General features: G+C 38.7%; 1 protein-coding gene across 4 annotated transcripts in view; it reads right to left on the bottom strand.

Moving 5' to 3' along the window:
• Positions 1–939: 939 nt before the first annotated feature.
• TBC1D9 (TBC1 domain family member 9) overlaps positions 940–23,924 on the bottom strand; it is a 45,843-nt gene continuing 22,858 nt past the window's right edge. The window contains exons 6-21 of one of the 4 annotated variants that reach the window (XM_062493935.1): positions 23,673–23,880; positions 20,724–20,930; positions 20,337–20,507; positions 19,741–19,891; positions 17,996–18,210; positions 16,460–16,577; positions 15,246–15,531; positions 14,399–14,528; positions 10,327–10,425; positions 10,127–10,195; positions 8,628–8,868; positions 5,353–5,418; positions 3,999–4,085; positions 3,011–3,096; positions 2,782–2,874; positions 940–1,814 (exon numbers count right to left, since the gene is read on the bottom strand). In XM_062493935.1, coding sequence (XP_062349919.1) covers positions 1,092–1,814; positions 2,782–2,874; positions 3,011–3,096; positions 3,999–4,085; positions 5,353–5,418; positions 8,628–8,868; positions 10,127–10,195; positions 10,327–10,425; positions 14,399–14,528; positions 15,246–15,531; positions 16,460–16,577; positions 17,996–18,210; positions 19,741–19,891; positions 20,337–20,507; positions 20,724–20,930; positions 23,673–23,880 — 2,950 coding nt within the window. In that variant the 3' untranslated portion in view covers positions 940–1,091. Of the gene's footprint in view, positions 1,815–2,781; positions 2,883–3,010; positions 3,097–3,985; positions 4,086–5,352; positions 5,419–8,627; positions 8,869–10,126; positions 10,196–10,326; positions 10,426–14,398; positions 14,529–15,245; positions 15,532–16,459; positions 16,578–17,995; positions 18,211–19,740; positions 19,892–20,336; positions 20,508–20,723; positions 20,931–23,672; positions 23,881–23,924 lie in introns of all 4 variants that reach the window. The other 3 variants (XM_062493936.1, XM_062493938.1, XM_062493937.1) reach the window with 3 other exon arrangements.

The raw sequence follows: 23,924 nt of genomic DNA, 5'->3' as shown, positions 1-23,924 counted from the left end.
AACATTCAGTAACATTATCTTGCAAACTTTTTTTTCATTACTGCTGCTTTACACTGTAGTAAATAAAGACTTATGCAATACAGGTTTTTATTTTCTTAATCTAACAAGGATATAATAGGTTGGTGGTAAAGGTTAGTTTTAAGAACTAAGCTATATTTGCTGTAGATCCAGCATTAGAAGTAGATACATATATGTACTTCTTTTTTCTAAGTTTTTAAAAACAGACTTCAAATTTTGAAAAGAGACTCTACCAATCTGTTCTGGGACCTGCATATATTGTCTTTGGAGAGCACCAGCAAAGCTTCCAAGCCCAGTGGTTAGGAATACAGCCCTGGGCAGGATCATGCTGGAGATTTTCCTTTGATGGCCACAATTGGGAAAGGGATTTCTCTCTGCTGAACCCAGGGGAAGGCAAATGGGCAGAAACCATCACATTTATCCACATTTGCCTGATGTGGCAGCTAGGCTGGGATGGTCTTATCACTTTCACTTGAGCATACCAATCTCAGGCAGAGGAAGTTAGGAGCCAGGCAGGTGTCACTAAAATGTTCTTTCATATATTCAGAAAAGTAAAATCAAAGCATACATTCAAAGCCTCTTTGGAAAAAAACTATATGAAATAAAATTATGCTTCAAGGATGTTGCCTGGAACGGATTTTCACCTGAGGTCCTGTTCAGGTTGACAGTGTCCCTTTAAATTTTAGGTTCTTCCCATTTAGTTATTTTTCTTTCCAAGCATCAGATCTCTATATATGTCTATTTTAAAAATGCACATAAATATTGGCATTAAGATTACATTTAGAAATTAAGAACTAATCTTTACCATTATACACTGACAGCAATATTAGTAATACACACACTTCACTGACAAGCGTTATGTTTTTTTTCTGTATTTTGAATAAAATCTGCATGTGTAACATTTCCCACAGAAAGAGTGATTATACTTGAAGATAGTTATGTTTGCACACAGCATAACATAACATTTTCACATTAGTGAAAACAACTATGTTTTGAAAATACCAGGGCCTCTGCCAGGTACTCATAAACAGAGAATAGAAAGAAAAAAATGAAATAAAAAACCTGATTGCCTTTTATCCCGACATAGTAGAGATTTCATAGTCACTGGCCGAGGTTATTGGCTTTCCCCTCATTCTGACGTTCTTAGCATTAGTAATCCTAGCCATCATGGACACAGGCTTGTCAAAGTACCTGACCAGAGCTGGCTCAGTCAAAAGGGAGGCTAAAAATTGTTCAAAGGTGATGGCCCAGTCCCTGTCAATGCTCGTGCTCCTGCGGAGGGCAGGGGCGCGGCCGCTCCGCACCAGAACCGTGTCTTCCCCGATGTCCTCGCAGTGCAGCTTCTCCTCCTCGTGGGAGCCCGCGCTCAGCACCGAGTACGAGGACATGGAACTGTCGTCCTTCGTGTCGTCGTCGGAAATGAGCATGGAAGAGCAAGCTCCGTTGTCCCTGGGAGAAGAGTCTTCCAGCTTAATGTCTTCCATCTGCATGCCCAGGGCGCTGTCGGCGCCAGCAGCCTCCTCCTCGCTGGCCACCAGGCTGTCCCGGAAGGCCTTGTGCTGTTCCAGGGGGTACTGATGGGGCTCCTTCTTCTGGAACAGCTCGCTCTGAATGGCTTTGCTGCAGTTGTTGCTGCTGTCTGTGTCGCTGGGGGGCTGCATGCTGAAGAGCTTCCCAACCTCCCCGATCTCCAGGAGCAAGCTGGTCACGGCAGCCGTAGCGTGGTACAGGTCCTGCTCGTTGGGGTCCTCACTGAACATGTTGTACATTGTCTTGCACAGCTCAATGAACTGCCCCTAAACACAGGGGGAAGGAACATTAACAAGAGCAGGAAAAAAAACATAATCATGCTGACGTCTTCCAAATCAGTTTTAGAAGTCTGGGATTGAGGCAGGACACAAGAGTTTTTGTGACTAAAATGAAATTTGAAATAACCCAGGTGCAGTCTAGGAAGCATTTTCTATGACCGGGCAGTCAGATAAGTTACATCTCTCAAAGGTATTTAGAATAAATTATTGGATGTTTTGTCCAACACATCACAAGTAGAATTCTCTGCAGCCACAGGAGGGCAAAAGAGGATGAGCAGTGAGACACTTTACATTCATTTTGGTAGACTTTCTTGTAGGAACGATGCTAAGTATAACTAAGGGTTTGTTAAAACTGATGAGAAGTAATGAAAAATGAAGACCTGCAGCACTCCTTAGCTGACAGGAGTAATTTAGTCTTAGTCACTAAGACTTAGATACGAATCTTCTGAAATTCAAAACTGATGAATTAAATAGGAAGATTTGCTCAGGGCTACCCTCAAGTAAGAATTATTGTTCAAAAATCACCTATTCTAGGAAACAAACCTTCCCTACATGCTCTGGAGGAATCAGCTATCCAAAAATGGCTCTCCTCCTGTGGATCTAAGGGGATTGAGACTAGCACTACAAATTGCAAAACATAAAATACTACTTTCAGGTTATGCTTATTACAGATTAAGAGCTGGCTGGTGATATTCAGTGTCACATCCTTTGTCTAGAGATCAAAATATGTTTTACCATTCCTATATGTGTTTATCTCATTTTTGGGATGTTTTGGGAGCTGAATGCCAGTTAAAGTATTTTGTAAACAATAACCTTCTGCAATCAGCTGACTGCTACTCTGGAAAAAAACGTAACTGCTCAAAATAAAACCTTTGTTCAGTGTTAATACATTGAATATTTACAGATATATGAAGAAGGTTTAAATGCAATGAAAAATAAGTGTCAACAGAAGTACCTGATTCAGCTTGGGCAAGTCCTTTGTGTTTTTTGCTTTGGATTTATTCTCTTGACTCCACATTCTCAGGTAATTTCGATTCTCTTGTGAGCTCTTCTTGCCTATTGCCAACAAATTACCCAGAGATGGAGGGAAAAGTCCATGAAGAAACCTTAAATTATTACCTTTATTCCCCATTTTCAAAAGGAGTATCTTTACATGAAATGGAAGATGTAACTTACATGGAGACACCAAGCATACCTTTGTCTGTTTTCAGACTCACTGTAACAAACCCATCATCTACTCCATGTTTGTTCCTGCTGTCTAGGCCAACAACTAGGAAGTGGAGGGGCAGGGGAAGAGAGAGATCAGTGTGGGTTTAGACACAGACATTGTTTTCACATGTACAGTGCAAAATAACAAAATGTTCACAAATATTTACAAACTCTGTGAAAAAAGCAGAGTAAAAATTACAGGAATAAATGATGATTTTTGCTTATTCTTAAACCTGCCAATAAATTCTATTTAATTTATAACACTACTGAGGCTGGGACAATCTTAGATTTTGTCCACATAGAACAATGATTCACCCTTGCTAACACAGCACACCTCCTGGCATGATATATATTTGGTGATTATACTAGTGCATCTTCTGAGAGGCTTCAAGGCCTCTCAGGACTTGAAATTGCCATTTTCAGACTATTAACTCTTACCTGCATTTTCAAACAACTTTCCTTCCACTTATAACCTGAAGGATGGGCTATATTTTTCCTGAATCAGAAGGAAACTTCACATCAGGTATCACAAGAAAGAGAAAGCCATTTAAAGCAGCAGCGATGAGACACTGGCTCTCGTTAGGGCACGTAAGGTTTTAAACTGCTGAACAACATTTTGATGTATCTCTTGCTCTCAGTTTTTTTAGAATGTTTTAAGTTCTGATCCAAATACATTTTGAAAGACAATCTATTTATTCTTATTCTCCACAAAAGTACTTCTCCTACTACACACTTCTGGCATTCTTCTTCAAGTAGTTCTGCCATGCACAATTCAGGGGGACTCAGAGTGCACATGCCTTCACCTCTAAAGCCATCAACACATACACAAATGCTTCATAGTTCTTTTTACAGAGAATACTTTGCTAGCAAAGATTCATCCAATTAAAAAGTAGCTTCCTAAAAAGACAAGTTGATTGAAATGCATAACCTCACCTTCTCATGCCCAAGACAAAAGATGCCTACCATGTGTACAGTCTGGTGTGATGTCCTCAAAAAAGTACTGAGTAGCTTCAAAAGCAGAGTCTGGCTCTTCTTGCTCAGGGGATGGATCTAAGCAACACAGTAAGATTATTTAATTAAAAATTCCACCCTTTCATTAAAAACTGAAATATATTTTCATTGATACATTTAGAATGTCAATTTCTGGAAGTAAAAGTATGAGGGTGCCCTGGGCTAGGAATCATCTCTTTTTAACCCGCAGAAGATGAACAGCTGGACCTGAGTTATCTCCTTCCCAACATCCAATATTGTCCCACAAGGAGCTCTTTGCTTTCAGAGGCTGGCTTACCCATCTTCCCATGCCTACTTCCATTACTTTCTTCTGGGCAGCTCAGTGTGTCCTAAGCAGGGTTTGATCTCTTTCCCACCTGGAAACAGTGTGTCACCATTTGGTATGAGCCTACCAGTCCCTAGAGATGAGAAGCTGCATTCTTAAAAACAGGTGTTTTTTGTAATAGTTCAATTTCTTTTTAAATTGTAAGTATTTTTAGAAAGTATTTTAAGTACTTTTTCCCAGTTAGATTACTGAATCACTCAGGCCTACCTCCAAGCAAAGCCAACTGGGAACAATCAGCAATGATCAAAGCATAAAAAGATGAATGTCCCCTCAAAGTTTTTAGATATGCTTACCACAGCATGTAAATGTGAACAAGAATTAAACTATCCAAGCAGATGCAATGCTCTTAAGTGCAGGTTCAGTGACAACAGCAGTAAGGTCTTTATGGCATGTGTGTGACAAACCAGAGAGGACACAGTACAGTACAGCATTTTCAGAACTGTTCTGAGGTGTTTTCATCCCCTCTCCACCCTTAACTGCTTCTCTCACTTAGCTGAATCCAGGTTTGTACAGATCCCTGGAAAACAAATCTATGAAATGATCTGGAGCCTCCCTCTGCCAACAGTTGTGTCAGCCCAGAGGGGAAACCAAGAAAAAATCCTGGAGAAAGAAATGAGGAGCCAGGACATGCAGGAACATTTTAAACTAGCTTAATTTTCAAACTCTTAAATAGAGTGCACTATGTATGGTAAAATATGTTGAAGAACACTGGATTTATGCCTGGAGGGTATCACCAACCCCAGTTTAACAGGCAAGAGACACTTATATGTTTGTGGAGGGAGCAGTTGAGGGCTGTGAGAGTGCTTTCTGACTTTCCAAATCTATCTGGTTAGAGTAGAAGCTTCCTTATTTTACTGCTGCATAAACAGCTACAACAATTCCCACAGATTAATTTTTAATTGGGAAAGCCAATCATAAACAACTCTGCTCCAAATTCCTGTTCTCAGCAAAACAAGAGCTATTTTAACATCATTTACTTACCAGGCAAAACATGCATTTTATACAGTAGCTTCAGCTTCTCTGTAAGATCTCCATGGCATGCTGCACCTAAACAACATTACATGCAGTACATTACCAGGCAGCATTCCGTGCCATTTTATTTGTTATTGCCACAGTATTTTGGTTTAGAAGCTGCTACATTCACTCTGGGAAGTACTGTACCCCTTTACAGCTCAAGATCATAAGGCAGTCACTTGACTTCTATGATCATACAGTAAAAACAGTAAGAGAACCCAGACAAATCTACCCTGAATTTCGTACTTCAATCTTGGGTCCTTTATTAAATGCCTATTTTATAACACTCCATCTATGGTTATGGCATTATCACTCAGAAAGGCCTCCAGCTGGAACTTAACAAGACCTTTTTGTGTGGACTTTAAACTTTCTGATCTGAGGATCCAATAACAGCATCACATGTCTCAGAGCCATAAGATATTTACAAAGAAAAAAAAGAAGAGAGAGAAATTCAAGTAAACAGCATTTATCATAGCTTAGCCATGGGCTAAACTGATGTTCAGGCAATACTTTCTAGTGATTTTTCCACATCAACCCCTATTTGTTTCTGGACTACACTAGAATTAGCTGTATGAAATCCAAGAGGTCTATTGAAGCCCCTCCTTCCAATTAATTAAATGGACAGTAGTTAATTTTAAAAGAACCAAACAACCAATAATCAGACTTTTTCATATATCTCACTTGTTGTGACATGCCATCCATAAATAGATGAAGTAACTTTCAATAATTTGATTGTCCAGAGATTTATTTACCTTATAGGTGACCATGTCAACTTACCTCTGCTATGCAAACTACAAAGTGTGGTGTTGCTAGTACTAACAATCAGTCTCTTGAAAAGCTTAACACTCCAATAAATACAGGTGTTAAGCCAAAAAACTGAACATGTCTACATTAGCCATTTTGCTTTAACAAGGTCTTTTTTAAGCAAAAAAACCCCGTTGTGTTCCTATCTAGTGGATCACACCATGCAGATAATGTGTTCTCTTCTGGTAAAGGCAACATGAATTAACCAAGGGACAGAATAGGCTGCACTTCTACATCCTCCATCAACAGGGAACTGCAAAATAGGATTCAGGGCACAGGGTGACAGGTGTAGGCTTGTTCTTCTCTGTCCTCAGGTATGAAGAGAATTGAAAAAGCTCCATAGTTACTATTTGATATAAATCTGTGTGTGCTTACTGATGCACACTTTTCCTTCCTCTAATGTGTCCCTTTTCCTTGCTGCTCAAAATTAGGATGAGCATTGCCAGAAGGTCAAGGGAGGTGATCTTGCCCCTGAAAGGCTTGGAGAAGTGGTGAGGTTACCACTTTGCTTTTTGAATATCCTCTTGCATTCTGTGGCTGAAAAAAACATCTGCAAAAAAAAAAAAAACCCCACAACACAACAGAAACAACAACAACAACAACAAACAACAACAACAACAACAACAAAAACAAAAACAAAAAAACGACACACACAACAAAACAAAACAAAACCACTCAGGTACTCCTTGCAAGACACAGCTTTCATGGTGCTGACTTCAACAGGAGGCTGTGACAAGTAGTGCAGTCAGCAGCAGCCACTGGAGAAGTGGGAGAGCTGTGTGCTCTGAGAGTATTGCAAAAACATGATGGGAGGCAGGAGGGTACTTTGAATCCATGTAGAAATCTCTGTAGCTTACTTGGGTGTGCAGTCAACAACTGTCATGCTATAATCCAGTGTGCTACAGGAGTGTAGGGGAGCTTTGTAAAGAGTGGATAACCCAAAGAGTTCCTAACCAAGGCTGAAAAACCTCTTCTGAGCAGCACAACTCATTGGGAAAACCACTCCTACATTTGGACTATATATTACTGTGACAGGGCACAGAGTAAACATAAAGAATATGCCAGGTTGTTCCATCTTTGCTCAGCTGAGGCCCTAGAGGCACCTGAAGTAGGAAGTTCTTGAGCTATTTGTTGTAGGGACAATGAAAAAGAAATGGAATTATTAAAAGTCCTGGGTCATGGTGAAATATGCTCAAACAACTCCATTGTTCTTTTGTTGACTGTGTTGTCCTTCCTACCACTCATGTGCTTCTCAATGAAAAAAGGGGTCAGCAGGGTTGACTAACTTTTTAGGGAGAAAAAAAGGTTTTCAAATCCTAACACACTGGGCTTAGTTTCTGAAAAACATGAGTTTTCAGAATGAACATTTCTGACTGCTTTTCCCATTGAAGATTTTAGTTCAGTCATGCTGGCTTATAGCCCACATTTGTGCATTTTACATTCACGTCTGTTCACAGTGCTCAAGACTAGTCCTTGTTCTTATTACTTGTTATTGGTTCCAAAATATGCTGTCTCAGTCAAGAGCTGGTTAACTGTTATTAACAGCATCCTGTAAACGGGAAGAGCAGTTAATTCCTGGGTCCTCAAAAGGCCATGGAGTGTTACCTGACAAACAGTACCTCAAATACAAATCACTGCATCGTGGGAAACACTGGGATTTTTTGGGTGGCGTGAAGGGGAGGTGTGCAGCCAGTTTTACTGTCACAGCTATTTTGCTGTGAGAACAGGTGCTACTACATCTGTACAGAGGTTTTAATGCAAGGCTGCATTTGGAGCCCTAGTGCTTAAACATACTGTTACAAAGAATAGCTGAAAGCCAGACTGGGACACCTTTTCACTCTAAAAAAGGAAGAAAATGTAGAGCTGGAGTAAATTCCAGGTTGCCATGAAATGACACATGGTAGATGGTGAGATGTTAGTCACTTACAGCAAACAACCCCTGCTATGTTTGAAAAAAGGAATGGCCAGCTCCTGCCTCATTTTTGCTTCCTCACATTAATCCTGGGACTCGCAGTGTCGACTTTCAGGTCCTGAAATCTTGTTCTCAAGATTAAAAACACTCAGCCTTCCTCTCTCTGACCTGCACTTTCACTTTCTCCTTTTCAGGGGACTTCCAATCTGTTTTCTGCAGTCTTGGTTACTGATTTCAGAAGCAACAAGGTAGTACCTCACATTCTAACTATGCCTAGGGGAAATACACCATTAAGCATCCGTGTTGCAGTTAATTTTTGTGTTGAGAGTTAGCAGCCAGTGAAATCCTCAGATCCTAACAGATCTGTTCATGTGTCGTCCTTTTCCCAGTGTGATACACCACTGGCTAATGCAGGTTCACCTACTAAACCCCAGAGGGAACCACTGTCAGAGGCATGAGAAAATGAGCTGAACAGAAACAAACCACTTTGTCGTGTTAGTTTGAAAGTGCTGTGGATCCTCCTTACTTAATCCAGAGACGAATTCACGGAAGTTGATGAGCAGATCTCCATTTTCATCCAGCAGCCTGAACAAGCGGGCAGCCAAAATATCAGAGTGAGTTCCACAGGCCCAGGGGAAGAGGAGGGCAAACATGCCCTTGAACTGCTCAAAGTCAATGCGGTACTGCTCCAGGTACGGCAGGCTGGGGTCGTGCCGCTCCGTGGCGTTGCTGTTCCCTCCCCAGTAGCAGCTTGTCAGGTGTTCTGCCTGAACAGAAGGTAAACACCACGAGATTGTCAGCACCTCTGTCAACAATTCATCACTCTCCATGATAAAAAAATTCCAAACAGCTCTTCCACATGCATTCTTTAAACATGCAAGAAAACAGATACACTTCAATTTAGCCAGAGCCCTTCCACTACTGGAAGAGGTTTCTCTTCTAACCAGCATAAAAAAGTATCCCTCCATTAAAAAAAAAAAAAAAAAGATACAGCAAAACTATTTCCGCCTTCCAGGCAGTTGAGACACGAAATACCTGTTTTGGCCAGAGCTGTGACTTCACAGGCTTGTTGTGCTAAGTCACCCTCTACACCCTCTTCATGCAGTCAAGTCAGAAGTCTCATGAAATTTTATTTAATCTTTAATCATATGAAAATAAGTGTTTACTTGAAATATTTTTGTAGATTCTCAAAAATACTGAATAATGTACTATTCTTTCAGTCTTACTGAAGTCAGTGGAGATTGTGGAGCTGATTTTGGCAGAATCTAATTCAAAACAATTCAGAAGCTTAGAGAAAAAGATCCCAGCACTGCACAATGATCAACCAGGGAGGACTGTCTGACTTCATGCAAGACTGAAAGAAGGCACTGCAGGATTTGGACAACTTGGACCTGGCATTACAGATGGGAAATTAAAAGGAAATAAATTCTTTATCATATTAAAAATAAAGATCTCATTATAACAAAACAGAGGAATAATTTGTTTTAAGACATTGTGCATGAAGGTGAAGCTAACACATTTAAATGCTCACCTTTAATTCTGTGGATCTAATGGCACTGCTGTGCAACCAACTTAAGAAGACACATCATTTTGTGACATTAAATTCCCATGTAATACATTAAACAATGGCAAAAATCAGCTATTGTGATACAAAAGTATTAACTGTCTGAAATATAGAATAATTGTGATAAATTCCAAAACTTGGGTCAGGTAGAGAGAGACATGTTTAGCTTCTAATGACTGATCAAAAGCCTTCATCCAATTTTTCACTTTATTTTTTTATCAGTACATACTTTTTTCCATGGACAAATCAATTAATGAATTATACTTTTCCCAATGTTTTAAAAACTGCTTGAGTTTAGGGGTTTTTTTTGTATATCAATAATACAGCAGCTAATTCAAGTTTGTATCAAGATACCCAATAAAACTGACAGACTTGACCTGGTGCTTAGGAAAGACAGAGTCCCACATCAAAAAATGAACATTTACACTTCCTGGAGGCACATGATCTTCATTTAGCTTTACCTTGAAAAGTGCATATAGTTCCTCCAGTTCATCGATAGTAAAAGAAGTCTCTGTCACAATAGTTCGCACCTTTTGAAACACAACATTAACAGTTACAGATTTGAAATCCATGAAATCCATGAAAATCACTGAAAAGCTAAGCTAAACTTCAGAAACTGATCGAACTTATTATTTGCAAAGAAGATTATTTCAGTACTGACCACATTGCGTTTTGTAGTATCTTCGAGGGTTTGGATGACTTTCAGTCTTTGTTTGAATCTCATTTGTTCAATTAAATCTGCCCGGATACTTCCAAATTTCTTGAAAGAGAAAAAGTAGTACATTATTGTCTGTGTATTAATATTCAGAATATTTAGCTTGCCTTTAATCTATTAGGGAAATCAATTTAATTAGATGATGTACCACAAATGAAACTGCTGCTAACACATTTTTCTAACACACTACAAAAATTACAAAGACTTTAGGAACATATCACTAGATTTTATTTTTCCCAAGAACATATTTTAATTTGAAAGGTCCTTATTCAATTTCAATCTCTCTCATTTCAAACTATAATCTCAGTAGTTAGAAACTTCTCTTGGCAAATCTGTGAATAGATCATTTCATAAGTCCTCCTGCAGAGTTTTATTTTAGCTTGTCCTGTAATGTCTCATAATCATAACAGAAAGAGGATATTAAACTAACTGAATCTCTGATGGCTGAGACAGTACAGCAGTCCTTACATTCTGAGGATCTGAAACCAAGCAGCAAAAATATAATTTCCACTAGGATAACATTCTCTTTAATAACCAAGGTCTTATTTTCAGAAATTATTTTCATAATGCACGTAACAGTGTCAGGGAGCTCCTGCAAATACTACAAAAGCATCATAGGAGGAAAACCTAGTAGGAATAATATTCCATGTTTTCATATGCAGAGGAATGCCTAATCCCCAAGATTCATTTTTGTAGAAGTATCAGAAGCAGAAGTTTCTTGCCATCCAAAATCCACACACTTAGGAATGCACAGATGATCAGCAGGAACAATAATGCCAGACATCAGCTATAACACATGTAAAGCATAAAGGGGGTGGCACAAACACACTTTGATACAAGATGGATTTACAATTCCAGTGCAAATACATCTACATAAGTATAACTTTTTCATGTCTCCCCTGCCCCTGTTGTTCTCAGGCAGTGAAAAGTTACCAGGTTTGTGGGTGCTGGCCTTTCAGGCACTTGGCTTTGTGGTTTCTCACATAAACCTTTACTTTCCAGCTGGCATAAAAAGATTAGGAGAGAACCTCAGACTTTTTCCACAGGCTTTATTGTTGTCTGTGAAGGGGTCAGGTTACAAATCCAAAGATGGGGGATCACACGTGTAATTTTATAGGGTTTGGGGGGATCACAAGTAAACCAATAAAAAACAAGGTTAACACATTTTAGTCAACATTATCTTTCTTTGCTTGGGGGAACCAATTATAAAGAATCAAACCTAACCAATAATATTCTAAAAAGATAAGAGGAAGAGCTTACATTTTTTCTAGCATGAGTCATTCTAAGTAAGTTTTTCTTATCTCAGAGAAAGTGCCAGGGGGGCCTCACAAGGGTGTCTGCAGAGGGATTAGTCTCCTTTACACATAAGCAAGTCGTAATATGCTGGCACATTCTTGTAAAATGAAATTAATGCTAAAGCTGCATTTATCTATAAAGGTGTTCACCTGTATCCTGTACCTTGGCAGTAAAGAGGTGCTTCATGTACTTGTGATCATGTTGCAAATAAAGAAGTGTTTTGACAAAAACGGAATATAGATAAACATTCATGAATATCAATAATCACAGAGGTCACAAAACCTTGAAAAGACAGATCTTTTGTGACTCTGAGGCTACACCTATTCCAGTAATCAGAGTTTATTCACTGGTCTTGGGGCCAAATAAGTAGGTCTGTTCACATCCATAAAAACTAAAACTCACGTGGTCTACAAAAAAGGAAGGCTGCAGGTGATCACCTTCTGGGAATGGTCCTTTGTCCACGCTAAGTTTCAAATTGTACAAGGAGTTGTTGGAAGGATGTCACCTGTTCAAGGTCAAAACTGCATCAAACCATTCCACAGCAGAAACCTTTCCTTTCAATGTGAGCTCTTTATTCAAAATGGCCAAGATCTAGATACCACTGTACACACAGCTGAAGTGTTAAAGGCCTGTTTTTCTTCCTAATCAGCTAACACACAAATTAAATGAGATAAACATATAACAGCTCTGATTATGAGTCTACACTCCACAGACAGCTAGTGAGTTATGCACAGGCTTCTAAAACTGCAGTTATTATGCATTACTTCAGTCACTTCTACTATAATTATTATGTCACCGGGATCTATAGCTTCTGAATTAAATGCAAAACTGAATGAAAGGATAAGAGACTTCTTACTAAAAACTATTTCCAGTAAATTTAGAAAGTACTGGCAGTCTAAAATGTGCTTGTTATGTATAATCTCTTATTCAAAGATATTTTTTTCTTTGAAAGTAGAAAGTCTGCTTAGTATCATCACAGAGAGGGGTGCTAATCACTTATTTACTAATAAATTCCTCTGCATCACTTCAACTTTGACTGGAGACTTCTCATATATGCATCTGACATGACTGCCTAAGAGCTGGACAGTGTCAGAGCACGATGGAAAATAGGTCTTGATAAAAATTCAAATATTGTGCCTTTGCCAGTGCCATCAAGTTCTCAGACTCACCACATTTCCATGACAAATATCACAGAGCAGTCTGGAAGGGACAAAGTTTTTCCCTCTCCTTGGGGGTTGTGTGTGTATGTGTGAGGGAAGGCAAAGGTCTCCAAAAAACCCCATGTTTTCTTCAGCTGTAAGTCTTCCTATTATTTTTAAATGATAAATGTCTACAAGATTAAAAATAGATGGTTACCCAGCAAGTATTCTTAGCAGTTTAAATTCTAAAAAATAACAAAAATATGCTCATTTAGTTGAGACTTCATTCTTTGTAGCTGTAACAAAGCTATTAGTGAGTTCCCAGCCCTGAGTGCACATAACTAATGAAGAAACCTAACAGGTGTTAACAGATGCCCTAAAGATTTTCAATCTTAATAGTTTACTAAAGAATTGTTGGGTTTTTAAAAAATAAATTACTTAACAGAAATTCACTTGAGACTAATTCTTTCATTGCAACCAGCTCCTGGCTTTGCTCACAGTTCCTCACTCCCCATGCTACTTGTTTTGCTTAATTATATTGAAGTGCAGTTGGTTATTCACCTAGAAGGAAGTACAAGGTTCTGCGCTGCAGAAGTCAAGTTATTAATTTTAAAGCAGTTAAGCCAATGCAAGCAGTCTTCATGATGAGGAAAATGGAAAAATGCAAGGGAAACACAACTTCACATAAATGCCTTCCTGGCTATTCTGACATCTACCAAACATCCATCTACCCTGATGCACTTTTCCCTTCAGCACAGAATACACTAAGGACTGCCTACTTCCTCATTAAATGTGGCTGTGTTAAATCAAGGGGGGTTTAGGGGCACACAAAGTGCCTTTGAGAAAGCCATGCTACTGCTAAGTATAAATCCTGAATTAAAATTACTCATTCACCACACATGTCAATGGAAGGGAATAATGGAAATCAAGGAGAAAAAAATCTTTACAGTTTTTCCTTAATTTTTATAAAATATGGGTATGTCAGTGCAACCATAAGAGATATTTTAACTGACGTTTGCTTTTTTAAAATTTAAGAACAATTAAACCCGTCTACAGATTTTAGTCGGTTTTGCAGGCTTTGTCCTGTCCTTTAATAGGTATTAGTTATTACCAGCTCCTTTCACTTGAATTTTTTTTTTTTAGCTTTGGTGATAGTAGAGAATATAGTGGCCCATGGTCACAATCCAATCAGCACTTTCAGGACAAGGAAATGCAAAAGAAACAAAGTTTCACTGATAATAGAAAGGTCTTCTGAAATCATACATATTTCACTACTATTTCAGTTTGGAAAAAGCACAAAAAAGCTTAAATAAGAATTAACTCTTTTCAAGTTAAAAGTTCAGCCTTTTGTTTGTACATCACTTTTTGTCTGTGGGCTGCTCTCCTTTGAGACCTCAGACTTCTCTATGAAACAGCTCCAATTAAAAGTTTTGGTTAAAAGAAGAAGAGCCTTCACAGAGGAGTCTGCTTTTCTTTTTATGTTCTTTCTGTTTCAAGCAAAGCCAAACTACAAAGTATCAAATTCCTCTGTGAAGCAGAAGTTCTGGCGATTGGCAAGTTTCTGTTAAGAAATCTTATCCTACCTCATAGGAAGACCTGATTAACCTGAAGATATCCACCTCGGGATAAGGCTCTACGTCATCACTGAGCAGGGAGTGAAGATGAGGAATGGGAGGAAGAGTGCTGTCCTTATTAGTTACGCTGTCCAAATATCTGGTGGGGGGGGGGAAATGAGAAACCCAAAATAAATTTGCATGTCCTCCCTTCTGAGGGTTAACAGCATAAGAGTTACATATTGATTATTACATGTAAAAGTGATCAAGCCATTCTCTAGGAAGAGTTAAGGTTATGCTACTGAAATTTGTTAGGAAAAAATTCCAAAGTTCCAGCAGCATCTTGAAAACCAAACACTGCTACCAAGAACAAGAAAATCAGAGGTAACACTCAGCAGCATTAGTTCTGATTAAGTGACTCAAGCCACTCTATCTATCAACACCCTTTTTCACTGAAATCTATTTGTTCAATATCCTACCTAATTCTTCTGAGTCCTACTTAGTTTATTCCCAAAACAATTTTCCTTGACATCAGGGCTTTTTCTTAGTAACATTTTAAAGGTAGCAGGCTGAAGTAATGTAACTCATATAATCCACTAAAATAATGAATCAAGTTAAATTTCTATAACTAGGTTTGGGAAATTTATTTTAATGTCTCGAAAGAAGAATTTATATCAAGTTGCTCACTTAGCATTATTTTAAAACAATATAAGGAGTACCTTACATGGATGAAAGGGGACTATAAGCATGTAAAAGATTTACATATATGGTACTGGTTTAAATTTAGTATTTCAACGTAGAATATAACGCAGGAAAGCAAGCAAAAAAACCCCAACCAAACAAACATGAAGATACTTAAAAATTCTGTAATAAATACCTTCCCAAGACAGTCATGGCTTCTCCATCATCTTTACAGTTAAGCAGCTTGTCTACATTAGCTTCGAGGACAGCTAGTGCTAACTGAAATATCACCTTTATTCCTTCACAGAAGAAACAATCCACAACTACCACAGCACTTTCAAATGGCATTACACTGAGGAAAAGAGTGAGGAACCAGGACAGGGAGATGGTGGAGATTACACCCAAGTCCTGCATGCAGTCATAAAGCTGTGGAATGTAGTCACGAGCCAGCTCTTCAAAGACACCTTGATCCACCAATGCTCCTGTTGAAGATAAATAAGGTTGAATTAATTCAGGAGCAGCTGATACATTGCCATTTAGGGGAGGGGAAATAAAATCTATATATTCTATGTATATAAATAGAAAGCCTAAGAATAATTTGCACAGTGCTTATGAACATTTTCTCACTTTCAAATGAGTAACAGATTCCATTACACTACTGAGCTATACATACAAATAGAACTGTAATAAGTTCTCTGTTTTAATTACACACTCCAAAATAAATCAAAAAGGATTAATTTGGTCTAGTACCAGCAGAAGTTAGTGGCTCGATATTACCATTACTAATTGGAGTAAGACCTCAGCATCACCTGTTGAATGAGGCCAGGGTGCCTGTGAGGGTCTAGATTTCCTTCAAGAGAACCCCATATTATACATTCCCAAGCCATAACATCAGTGTTTTAACCAGGCCGGGAAGAATAATTTCATCAGGCTGAGTATCTCAAGTATTTGTGAGATACAGTAAAAAACAGATTCCATGATAAACTAAAGTCTCTCTCTTCCACATACACAAGGAAGCTCATCTGACAACAACAGCTTTCTGATACTTGTGCCCTTTCACATCAGAGGTACAGGCACAGAGACTTTTACCGCAAACTGCTAAAGCTCCTGTTTCTACCTTACCATAATCAGCTAACTGGATCATCTAAAACTCAAATTTTAGCCTCCCATCTGTTCTTAAAAATCTACTTTGCTTAAGCCCACTTCTGAATGCCATCTGATCCTAACTAAGTTATAAACTACTAACCATAAGATTACCTCTTTAGGAAATTGCCTTTATTCTCCTCAGCAAGCTGTCTTGTCACTAGCATGCACAGATGCACCTACCCATACATTTGTTTCAGTACAAATAACAGCAGTTAATTTGGCTATTTTATGTAATGTCATTTCAAAAATGTCCCCACAGCATACCAACAACTCTTGTGTTGTAGTAGTCAGGCAGCATACGCTCACACAGAGCCACCAGCAGCCAGAAAGCTTCCTCCTCTTTTGCATAAAGGAGGAGCACTGAAGTGACAATATTCATAGCCTAAAAGAAATGGAAATATAATTATTCAATATCTAGCACCATACCTGGGCAGTTAAGTGCTTAGGAAATTAGCTACATCTCCCCCTGCAGATCCCAGACTGTTCAAGTACTTCCCTGTAAAAACAGCAGTGTTTCCCAGAGCTCAAAGAAAGTCTTAAGAAAGCCTCAAATCACAAAAAACTGTAAAGTTTCTCTTTAGTTTTGTTGTTGTTGTTGCTTCACTGGGGTTATTTGGTGGGTTTTTTGGGTTGGTTGGTTTTGTGTTGCAAATTTTTTTTAAGAAATCAGATTTTTCTTTCTAATCAAGGGCTGACTCAGGTCTGCAAGCATCCCTATGCTATTCTTCCATCGGTGCTCTTGGGCAGTCTGGGTCTGGTGCAGCCCAAACACCACCCACAGCACTAGTGATGTGCTTGAATTCTCACTGTAGCTGAACCAAATCTCAATGTTATTAGTTACTGTGACAGCTTTAGGGACCAGAACTGAAATGTTGTTCTACTGCTCCTCTGTTAAATAATCTTTACAAATGTTGTAGCTATTACTTAGTACCACAGGTTTTACTAAATAATTTATGATGGCATCTGTTAGAACTGCTGTACTTACTCATGCTGTATCTAGAGGTCTTAACAGTCAGACATTAATCAAGCTTCTTAATACAAATTAATTTTGTTTTCCTCTTTGCAAAAGTATGTAAGAAGGTAAAAAAAGGCCCAGGTGATAAACCAAAATTACATAGTAAGAAAGAATGATTTAGGACCATAAACTGAAGTGACCTGAATTATCAGAACCATAAAACCACTCACTGAGGTCAACATTAACTCCACAGAAATATGTTTGGAATTCACAGTGATGTTATCTCCTAGGATGCTTTATTTTTTGCCAAGTGTTTGGGGTTTTTTTGCTTGGTTTTTTGGTTTGGTTTATTTTCATTGTTTTAGTGATGGTACGGCAGGAAAGAGGAAAGAGGTTCTGCAGGGTTATAACTATTACATTGAATAATAACGCATAATAAGATGGATAGATAAAAATGGATAAAAAATTTAAGGCTGAACACGAAGTGTTTTGGTTATGAGGGGATTCTTTGTTACTAACAAAAGAACCTTTCTTCTGGGCCCATTGCCATTTTCAGCTCTGTTAACATCTGTCTACTTTCTAGATTGATGAGCAGAAAATATCCTTACAGAAAACATCTCTCAATGTGTGCTGCTAATGCTGCTGTTAGAGCAGGTCCTTGTGTGACATCCCTCTGGCCTCAGCATTCCTGCCTCTCTGCAGCACTGAGGCGTGAGCTCCCAGCAACATCCACACCTCAGTGTGTTTCACACAGCCAAATCCTTGAACGCATGACTGAAGAAACAAGACTGCAAGGGAACAACTGGAATTCCAGAAATTGAAGGAGTGCAAGGCATTTCAATTACCTGACAATATCCTATGTTTGGATTTCTGAAAGCATAAGCTGTCAGGACTCTCCTTAAAGCAGCAATACCCATCTCGTTCTGGAATGCAGGGTGTTCTGGAAGGGAGCGGTGCAGATCCCTCTCTATCTCTTCTGTAGCAAGATTGTATTTTCCCATTGATTTCTCCACTAGGTCCTCATAATAGCCAGGATGAGTGGCCATTTCATTAATGGCTCCTAGGAGTAGGAGAAGAGTATTAAAACCAGGAGAAAATGGAAGGTTTAGCAGGCACAGTATTCCAACATGATGATCTACTCCCCTTCCATTCCTAATATCACCAAGAACTTCGAAAGCAAATATGAAAATATTCTTTTTTTAAAGGTGGAAAAAAAAGTATATGCTTTGGTGATTATCACCCCTTCATGTCTTCTCTATTTTTATAATGAGGTTAAAATCTCTCTCAACCAGAACAAAACAGGAGGCATGAAGAACAAACCAACTGTGCAGTCACATGGTATCATGAGCTCCCTCTGCAGCTGGCTGTGGGTTTAGTTATCCTAAATAACTCAAAACCTGTCTCTGAGAAAGCTACTTGCCCTGAGGACTGAGTAGATTAATGTTTGGCTGCAGAGAGTATGATACATAAGCCAAAAACAAGAGACAGAAACTCTTGAGCTCTATTCCCACTTCTGACAATGACTCTGTCATCTTGGGCAGGGCACTCAGCCTTAGGGATACCACTACCTGCTCATAGAGCTGCTGTGAGATTTCACTACTGACTTTACAGCTTCTTCAGAAACAAAAATCAACTGTCAGTAGCACAAAGTAATCTACATAGATAACATGAATTATAGATACACAGTGAAAATTAGTCCAAACTAGCTAAGAAATCAAGGACACAAAACAGGACACAAAACAGAGCTGCTCATTCCTGTGTGTGTCTTCTGAAAACTTTCCCTTAGTGCCCAGCAGCAAAGAGAAAATGTACATGACTAGGGAAGAAATAGAAAGCAAACCTGAAAGCACCATTAGGTCATCAGATAAAGGCTCATATCATAAACATATGTGTTCATATCATAAGTGGTTTGGGTAGCTGTGGCAAATATCTTGGGGAGGGTACAACTAAAGAAAGTATATGGTGGTAGGCTATGAAGAAAGCCTGAGGAAGGATTGATTTCCATATAACTAGTAATAAAATTCTTCAACTTCAAAAAAACCAAAACTTTAAGTGGGCACAGATCTAGAGAATCCATTATGGCACAGAATCCAGACAAATATTTCCTCACCATTTTTCACATAATAGAAGCACCTAATAAAATGTTAAGAGTAGCTTTTTTTTTAATTACCATCAAAAAAAAAAAAGGACAGTGGTTTCATGCAACATGCCTAAACTTTGGAATTCCTTGCAGCAATTGCTATGAAGGCCAAAAGCTTAACTGGATCCAGAAATTATTAAATAAGTGGGAATTAGGCTTGCTGGTGGTTGCTGAACATCTAGAAGGCCCCTAAACTACTGGCTTTTGGTTACAGAGTGTGTGTTCTGCTTTTTATATGTTCTTCCCTAATTATGTGAGCCTGTTTGAGAAAGGGTATTTGCCGGTCAGAACAGAAATCTTGCCTAAACTTGTCTTGTGCTAACAAGCACAGCCTTACTTACTCCAAACACTTTCCAGCACTTATTATGTGCACCTTTAATCATTTTTAAATTCCTTTCTTCCCTCATGCTTTTGCTTATATCCCACAGACACGTTCAAAGGAAAACCTACCTGAAAAGAGCAGCCAAAGTTCCCCTCTCATGCTTTCTGGAATGCCCTTTAGCACAAGGTCTCTTGTTTTCTCTGTACGATACATACACACCCCCTGGCCATATTCAGCAAAGTGAATCTTCCAGGCCTGTTCCTTCAGGAACTCCTTGGCCTAAAAGCAAAGAAATGCAGGCAAAAAGATGCAGCTTCTCTTTCTAACACTCTGACCCACTAAAATCTTGAGTGCTAAAAAGCCTGTAATATCCTAACCTTCCAAGTGAGCAGGAAATAACTTGGCTACAGTCCAGTTACCTTCTTAATGGGCTGCCTCCTCCCATTTCCTAGTTTCTATGCCAGTAGACCTTGCTGTTAAGAGAAGCAGTTATACTTAAGAGCTGGAATTCAACCTCCCCTTGAATTACATCCAACTTTGCTTCTATGTAGCAAAGTTATTTGTCTTGGTAAAACATGTTCCAGCCTTTACTTCTGTGAAAAATACTGCTTCTTCTTAACTGTCTGGCAGAATGAAATTCTTCTGGGTTAGTAACATGGGTTTTAAGGCAAACATAATTTAACAGCCTTTTCAGTCAGGTGGAGCACTCAGAGGTGTATTTTACCAGCTTGGGGTTGAACTCCTCAGGTGACCTGCGCCGATACATTGTCATCAGAGCTTGAGTTGCTGTTGGAATGCCATTATCATTGAGGTTGAATTGTCGCTCTCCCTCTGACTCAGAGCTCAGGCTTTTGTGAGGGCTGGCAGAAATTAAACTACTTGACCTTGTAAACACCTGTAGAAAGCAGACACAAGCAATAAAGATGACCCAGTGTCTGGACCTCTCACTTCACTTTACTTAAAAATTTATACATGCTAACAAAAACATATGGCAGCAGAAATTAAACCAGTAGAGAGTAGTGCAACAGCTTCACAAAAACTTAAAGGTGTTTCCCCTCCCCACACCAGTTAAAATCTACTCCTAGTAAATTATTCATGTTCCTTCACATACCTCATCATCTGAGCTGATATAGCTTCCAGAAATATTTTTATCCAAGTATATTTTTGAAGTGGTTTGTTGCAGAAAGTCTGAGATCCTTTGTACAAGGAAGTCTCTGTCTTTCAAGTTGGCAAAGAGGAATGTCATTCTGTTTTTCGTGCTGATAGACAGGGGGCTAGGCAGCACACTGGAGCTGTCTGCCTTTTCCACTATTGTCACCTAGGAAAAAACAGTTGCTACAGCTTAAGACCTTTAGTTATTCAAGCTTCTTGGTCTAAGAAACCATCTTAACACAATAAACCCATGCTCCTTCCACCCTTATATCAAATCTTTATGGGCACCCCTTTGCCAGAAAACATGGGTTTCATGCAAAGGTTTATAAGCCTGAAAGATGATGGCTGTAATCCCTCAAACAACTGGTTTCAGTACATTTTCCATCAAAACTCCTCTGCACTACTTAGCTGATTTTTCTCAGGCCATATTTTAAAAGAATCAGTAAAACAAAATTTCATCTGTGGGAAACAAATTTATCAGCTTTTTTGTAGGACTTCCAAATCCCTCTCCTGCCTCCTAACATTGTCAGCACAGATTGAATCTACAGAAACCTTGGCCTACCCTTTACTGACAATACATGAGAGTAGATATTTTTTGAGATGATGCTCCTCTACAACTGTATTATAGTTGCATGCTTTGAAAACTGTTGCATAGTGTTATTCTAACTGTATTTTCACAATACACAGGAACTTGCAACAAAGGCAAATTAACCCCATGTTGTGCCTTACAAAGGAAAATATCTAACCCTGTGAGGTGGAGGCTTCTGTTTGGTCTTCAGTCAGGGACATGGTCACTCATCTAACTGAGCTCCAACCTGTGAACAGTACTCATACCACAATCTACTGAGAACAGGGAACTAGTTCCCTGAGGTTTTGGTAAAGCACATCAACACAAAGAAATCTCAGGGATAAGTCACACATACACTGTTGATGAATTCTATAACAGCAGTGTGTCCTAAACATTAACCTTAAAACCATATCAATCCATCAAGTTTGTGCATTTCATCCATTGAAAATAACATAAATCACAACTGTACATACTTTTAACCACTGCTTTCACAACTTTAGATGATTCCTTAGGTAACGAAAACTGACTTACTGCCTTCAGAATAGAAAGTGGCACACTGAATTTTGCTAGGACTTTTACTTTTGCTCCTTTAACCCTTTTAAAAACAGAAATCAATGGTAAGACATGAGCACTATAATATGAATAGCTCTCTAGATAAATGGATAGGGAAACCATTTTTCATGCATTCTCTTTGAAGACTTAATGACTGCAGTGCACTGCTCAGGTGCTAAACCACTTCTCCCCTCTTCCTTCTATTTTTCTGTTAACTACAAATCTACTAGTTATTTGTTAACTTAATGTGCTTCACTAATAGCATATTGAAGTAAGCTAGAGTGTTCCCTATGTTTTCTGTTCCACTTAAAAACTGTTTGAGCACAGTCAGCACAAAAGACAGACAAGTTCTAAAGGCATGGGATAGACATAAGAGCAAGCTTAAATATATCTCTGCTGTAATGAGAGCTGATATCCACTTATTTCCTACTCAACAGAGACACACACACATCTGAAGTGCTTTGTCTTGGAGAGGGCACCTGCTGAAGCTGCAGTGAGTAGTGCAGTCAGCCACTGAAAAATATCTTTCTCCATCATAATTTGTGAATCAATGTTTTGCTACTGTCATCTGTCAAAACACCTCCAGGATATTACAGAACACTGGAATTAACCTAGGGCTTAAGCCAAGGCTTTAGTTAAATAAAAAGCTTTCCTTTAATTACTAATGGTACTGATCAGTTGTTCTGAGGACTGGCACTACCCCCTGGTTTACAGCTCTCCTTGCTGCTGCTGAGACTTGAAGATGTTCACACAGAAGCACTTATTCCATCAGCTACTTCTGTCTCTTAAAGCTTTAGAGCTGCTCTGAATCCCATGCTGCTGTGACTGTGGCTATCAAAAGCAGTTGCTGAATCTGCATCCAGGAAAAGAGGTCCTTTTAAATGAAGACTTTGATTCCTCTTCCACCACTTGACCTGCAGGACTGCCATTCCCTTTGATTTTCAGACAAACAGTGCAACCATAATTGAATGCTTCATCCCAAATAAACGAAGTTGTTGCAACAAGCTGCTGAGAAGCTGTTCTTCAAAATTTCTGAACAAGTAATGATGTGTGTGGGAAAACAATGCCTTGACATATTCTGTGGTTTTTCAGTCAAGCCTAACTGTCCTTGGTCACATCAGCTTTGCTACTACTTCCAAAACTTACTTAACACAGTTTTCCATTAACCCACAAATCAAGTCAACATAAATACTCCCCAACATAATTATTTTTTTTATTGCATCAAAGAAACTCTTCTTACTGATGATCTACCTTAAGTTACTGGATTTAAAAAGGGAAACACACCAATTTGAAAAATACTGACAAAATATTTTCCATGTAAAAGAATAAACAATTACAAGTCTGTGTGAAGAGGCAATCCAAAACTTTAGGATTATGAATCTTTTTACAACTGACAAAAGCAAATTTTAATCTGACAGATTCTTAGCAGAATTCCCACTCATCAATCTAGGAAGTTTCACCCTCCACTCCTCCCTGTGAGGCACAAAAACATGTAAAACTGGGCTGTAAATCAGAACACAAGTTATGAGAGAGGAAGAGCTCAAAAGGGCTATGAAAACTGATGGAAAAAACTCTTTGTGAATTTTAGTAGCAGGAACTGTGAACTAAGATCCACAGACATTAAATATTACCTAGAACTCATCAGAATGGCATGGTCACAAGAGATTAAAAGCATGAAAAGAGGCTTTTCTCCAGAAACAATCAACAAAAACAAACAGAAAAACAAATAATAGTAAAAAAAAAAAAAAACAAACACCAAAACAGAAAAAAATCAGTACAAATATTTACCTCTCGAAGAGGGATAATAAGGCTGCACAAGTTCTCTTCTTTACTAGTAAAGCAAATGTAGTTTGTAGAAACAAACATCTGACCCAAAATATGCATTTTGTTGAATGGAGTCCAAAGAGTACAGTCTGTGTGTCCATCTAATTTCTCATCCTTGGGAAGTCGGAACAATGCACGGTATCTCTCGCTCTTAGCTCTGGCATCAAGATCCCTAAAAAAAACCCACAGAAGGAGTTTGGTTTAGGGAACATATAG

The sequence above is a fragment of the Cinclus cinclus genome, chromosome 5, assembly GCF_963662255.1.
Source record: "Cinclus cinclus chromosome 5, bCinCin1.1, whole genome shotgun sequence".
NCBI lineage: Eukaryota > Metazoa > Chordata > Aves > Passeriformes > Cinclidae > Cinclus > Cinclus cinclus.
Note: the sequence above shows the minus strand (reverse complement) of the source record. Positions and strands in the feature narration are given on the sequence as shown.